At 47.9% G+C, this 4,917-nt stretch overlaps 1 protein-coding gene across 1 annotated transcript; it reads right to left on the minus strand.

Annotated features, from left to right (window-relative positions):
• Positions 1 to 781: 781 nt before the first annotated feature.
• Positions 782 to 4,698, minus strand: SLITRK2 (SLIT and NTRK like family member 2). Its single transcript, XM_030449019.1, has 2 exons — positions 4,574 to 4,698; positions 782 to 4,056 (listed from the first exon to the last, which is right to left on the minus strand). Exon 2 carries the CDS (start codon positions 4,011 to 4,013, stop codon positions 1,440 to 1,442), a length of 2,574 nt encoding a protein of 857 aa, XP_030304879.1. The 5' UTR covers positions 4,014 to 4,056; positions 4,574 to 4,698; the 3' UTR covers positions 782 to 1,439.
• Positions 4,699 to 4,917: the final 219 nt, after the last annotated feature.

Genomic DNA, 4,917 nt, shown 5'->3' on the forward strand with positions numbered 1-4,917 from the left:
GTAAACCAGACCAGACTTCATGGGAGTCAACGTAGTGTGTTTCTTCAATGACTGGCTTAAGAAAGCCAATGTTGAGAAGGGAAGTCAGTTAACTTAAAATATTCTATAATATTTAAAATAATGAACTTAACAGAGGTTTTCTCTAGTAGGTTAGAATGACTGTAATTTTACTTTTGCTTTAGAGGCTGAAAATTTGACATAGTTAACTGCATGTTAGCTTAATGCACATATTAATTTCTGCTGCCTTGATTTGGAGGACTTGAGAGAGACCCAGGTTCAAATTTTACCTTTGGCATTGGTTCATTTGCCTGTATGTTAATAAATTTAATGAGGTGTGGGATGACCCCTGCTGGTGTCCCTGCATATTTCTTTACAAAAAGAAGTATGTATCTGGCAGGAAAAGGACATGTTAATTTCAATCCAAAAAAGTTATTAATATAAACTCTATCGTAAAATGTATATAAATACTTAATTTAATGCATAAAATATGAGTGATGTTCTAATTATGGAAATAACCTTAAACCACTGAACATTACTGGATTAGAGCTGCAATGCAATCTGTTAAGAAGGACATTAATTGTTCAGTTCACTATGACACTGTGTTAAACATCTTTTATTAATAAGCTGTTATTCTCAGCTGATGCATTTGATAACCTCTAATCCACAGCTAACTCCTTTCAGTGAATCACTCTAAACAAACCTAGAGGGAAAAAAGATACCCCAATAATTTACATTTGAGTCTGTAAGGTCCTAGAACTAGGTTCATTTAAAGAAGGGCAGCTTTCCTATAAGTCAACCTTCTGCTTTAATGCAGCTGACATAGAGATCTATTTTACAATATGGTTTTTTGATTTCAAAAATACAACACATTAAAATAGGTTCAATTTATCAAAGCTAAGAGCAACAAATAAGTAATAATGTTCTTAAAGTGCAAAGGCACTTTAACACCAAAAAAAGTGACGCCCAGTGGCTATACTTCGTAATTGAAACAGCAGAACTGTATATTATTATTTACAAAGAAACTTATAGTCCAGGAAAAAAAGATCTTTGGAGATCTTCTACAATAATACATTAAGTTTCCTCTTTGAAATTAAAAGAAAAAAAAATAACAACAGAAACCCCAAAGAAACCCCTCCCTCATTTCCTTCCAAATCAAAAAAGAATTAATGCAAGATCTAGTACAGAAACGTACATTTGCTGTGACAGTTCCTACAGAAGGGTCAAAAGGAGAGAGATAGAAATAACTTAAAGGGAGTGCTGCAAAAGCAACACCATATCCCTGCTATGCTGTAAGGGTTCCATTTCCTTCTCACTCCCGCTCTAATTTAGAAGGTGGAAATGTTGGGAATGCAACAGATGACATCAGCACCGAGTTCAGACTCAATCAAATGTGATGCTGAGCTCATTTAAAAATGTTTTTTCTCTCCCACCTCCCCCCCTCACAGCTGACTGATTGCAGTTTGTTTTTCCAGAACTTCGAGGTAGTCTGGTTCTGTTTGTAGCTTTCCTTGGAGTAAAGGATGCTCAGGTTTAGACTGGTCCGCAAAATATTTCCTGGGAGTTCCATATAAAACAGTTTTATTTATCCTGTCCTGGTTTTGGCGTCTTGATTCATATGAAGGGGCAAACTGCCTTTTGGGTAAGGTGCAAAAGTTATAATGAACTAATCCTCCCGTGGGGAGTTCCTTGACCCTTTCTGCAATATTTTGATAGAGAAGCTCTGGTTCCCTTGGCGAGGGCTGCTTTCCCAGTAATTCAGCTGCACTGATTGTAAATGCAAGACTGGTGGGGTCTTCCTTTTTGTGGTCAAGACTGCTATAGCTGAACTCATGGAGATTCCTGTAATAGGCAACCGGATCCCCTTCCTTTTGCATGTAGATTGGGTTTTGGCACATTTGTCCAACAGGAGGGGGAATGTAGTTGTAAACATGCCCTTCAGTTTTATTGTGCATCTCACTGTTGTAAGACCCATACTGGAGCTGAAATGAACTTATATCTAAGTTGTTTGCACTACTGGGCATGCTTTGCACCCCTTTCCGGCGCTTAAGGACAAAGACAAACAGGCCTGCCCCAAAACAGACCGACAAAATAAACACAACCAGCAAGCCCAAAATTAAGACAGACAGCGGAACTTCAGTGTGTATTTCTGGGTAGGAACTGGGCAAGACACCAGGGAGATGGGGTGTGTCGGTGTTCTGGTTCATGGAGAGGAGAGAAGAATCTGACAAATTGGGGTTTTCTGGACAGATGGCCTCTTTGCTGAGGAATTTCAGATGCTCTCCAGAGTGCTTGGTGGGAGACTCGCATATGACCTCATTGATAACTACAGGGGGATTTGACTGCTGGCTGTTCTGGTCAGTGACTTGCTCTATCCAGTTCCTCAGCTCCAGGATGTCACATGTGCAGTCCCAAGGGTTCTCCTGGAGGTCTATCTGAATTAGAGCTGAGAGCTTGTCCAAGACTCCCCTCACAGGCAAGTGTGAGAAATGGTTGTTCCTCAGGTTGAGTCTGGTGAGGGAAGTGCTGCCAAAGATGCTGTCAGGCAAGAATCTGAGCAAGTTATTATTGAGAAATAGCAGATGAAGATTACTCAGAGCATCAAAGGTGCATGGCAGGATCTCCTTAATGACATTGTACTCTAGGTAGAGATATTGCAGGCTGTGCAGCCCGGTGAACATAGATGGGTACAGAATCTCCAGGTAGTTGCCATTAAGATAAAGTCTACGTAAACTTGTGAGGTTTGTAAAGGCACCTTCTTGTATCACTGCAATTCTATTATTTCCTAGATGTAACAAATCCAGAGAGCTGTACTCTATGAGATCAGTTCTGTAAATGACTTGCAGATAGTTACTGGTAAGGTAAAGTTTCTTTGGACTGGTTGGCCTAGGGAGGAGATCAGAGATGTTACTTAGCTTTTTCTCTTGGCAGTTCACATTTAAGCCATTATCTGAGCTCTGTGAAGTACAGATGCAGCCAGCTGGGCAGGTGATGGGCACGGGTGACTTTGTCTGGTAAACCATGATAGGTCCAAATATTTGTCTGTCTTTCGACACAGTGACTCGAGGTGTGGGACGGTTCCTAGTTTTGGGTGGTCTGCTGGCTTTTGGGGCTCTGGTGGGGTTGATGGCAGAGTTGACTGTGGGCGATAGCCTTGAGATGTGTGGGTCTGAAAGGACAGGGTGTTTTTCCTTCTGGTTTGAATCACTGGAGCTTTTCCTTGGGCAGAGGTCTTGCCTGGTGAGCTGGGTCACATCTTTCCCATGAAGCCTGAAGGGCGTTTCACAGACTATCTCACCCACAAACACAGTGATGGTGTCTAGCCAGGCCTTGAGTGGCAGCAAGTCACAGGTGCAGTTCCAAGGGTTTTCCTCCAGCTGGATTTCCATGATGCCTCCAATGTGCTCCAGCACACCAGCAAAAGGCATCATTTTCAGACGGTTTCCCCGCAGGTCCAGGTGTGTGAGAAGCACAAAGCGGAAGACATTGCTGGGCAGGGACAGCAGGAGGTTGTCATTGAGAATCAGCACCTTCAGCTTGTTTAGCTTGCTGAAGGCCCCTGCCTCGATGGCACTGATGTAATTGTAGTCAGCCTGCAGGTACTCCAGACTCTCCAAACCCAAGAACGTGTCCTCCTTCAGCACTTCCAGCTTATTGTTATTGAGATGCAGTCTCTTGAGGGTGCGGAGGCCGCTGAAGGCCCCTGTGCGGATCTCCTGCATGTCGTTGTTGCCCAAGTGGAGGGTCACAGCGTTGGAGTAGTTGACAAACTCATTGGGGAACAAGCGGGTCAGCGCGTTCCCGTTGAGAAACAGCTGGTAGATCTTGGATGGTGGGGGCAGGAGGAGGCTGACAGTTGTAAATCCTTTGTTTTCACAGTTAATGTTCAGTACATTCTCTTTCTCCTCACAAGGGCAGCGGCTCTTGCTGCAAATGTCTTTGGCAGATTTGCGACTCTCTGTCTGCGAAATCCCAGCCACTGTTAACAAACTGAGCAACCAAACACCCTTCAGCATCTTTATGCGCCGGCAGTCCCCGCTTCGGTACCTACAGTCAAACCTTTTGAGAGAGGTATGGAAAGAAAGAAGAAAACCCCAGTAAAAACGGCCACGAACAGAGGCTGCAACGGGATGGTAAAGCAGGTGGTAAGGCTGGGGGGGGAGTAGGAGGGTTGCAAGGCAGCAACTCGCAAAACTCTACTGAAATGCGCCCCACACACACACTAACCCTCCTCGCTCTCCTTTTCCATTGAGAAAGCGCCAGGGGAGCCGGTGAGGAGGAAGCCCCGTCGGGGAGCTCGCAGAAAACCGGAGCCGCCAGCGCTGCCTCCCCCCCCCCCCGCACACCCCGCGGCCGACCCATCCGCCGCCAGCAGCGAGGCTCCGTGTCCTCCCGGAGCGGGGCAGACCCCGCTCCCAGATGCCCGACTCCTGCTTAGAGGCAGCATTGAAAGCAGAAGCGGGGGAGGGAGCAGGAGTAGAACAAATAATTGCCAGCCCTCCCTGCCCCCTTCCCAGCAGCAGAGAGACTCCAAACCGCGCTCCCCGTGCCTCCCTCCGGGCCCCGCGTCTCGTACCTGCTCTCGGGGCGCCCGATGGGGCAGCAGGGGCAGGGGCCTCCGCCGAGCGCTGCCGCTGCGCCCCGGGAGCCAGGTGCCGGGCGGCGAGAGGCATCGCCCGGCTCACGCTTCAGGAGGAGCCCGGCGAGGCGCCGCCGTCCCGGCCCGTCCCGGCCGTTGCTCGCGGGAAGTTGGGCCGGGAGGGGACGAGAAGCTGCAGCGGCGGCGGCGGCGGCGCCGCAGCGGGAGCGCAGGCGGTTCTGCGCGGAGCGCGGCACTGCGCGGGGGTTTTGCCGGCTGCCCCTCACGGAGCCGCGCTGACGTCAGGCCGGGGGCGGGGGGACACACAGACACACACCCGC

Source organism: Calypte anna, chromosome 4, assembly GCF_003957555.1.
Source record: "Calypte anna isolate BGI_N300 chromosome 4, bCalAnn1_v1.p, whole genome shotgun sequence".
Classification (NCBI taxonomy): domain Eukaryota; kingdom Metazoa; phylum Chordata; class Aves; order Apodiformes; family Trochilidae; genus Calypte; species Calypte anna.

What these genes read in the sequence shown, in the direction of transcription:
- SLITRK2 (XM_030449019.1), bottom strand. Translation starts at nt 4,013, where the DNA reads ATGCTGAAGGGTGTTTGGTTGCTCAGTTTGTTAACAGTGGCTGGGATT.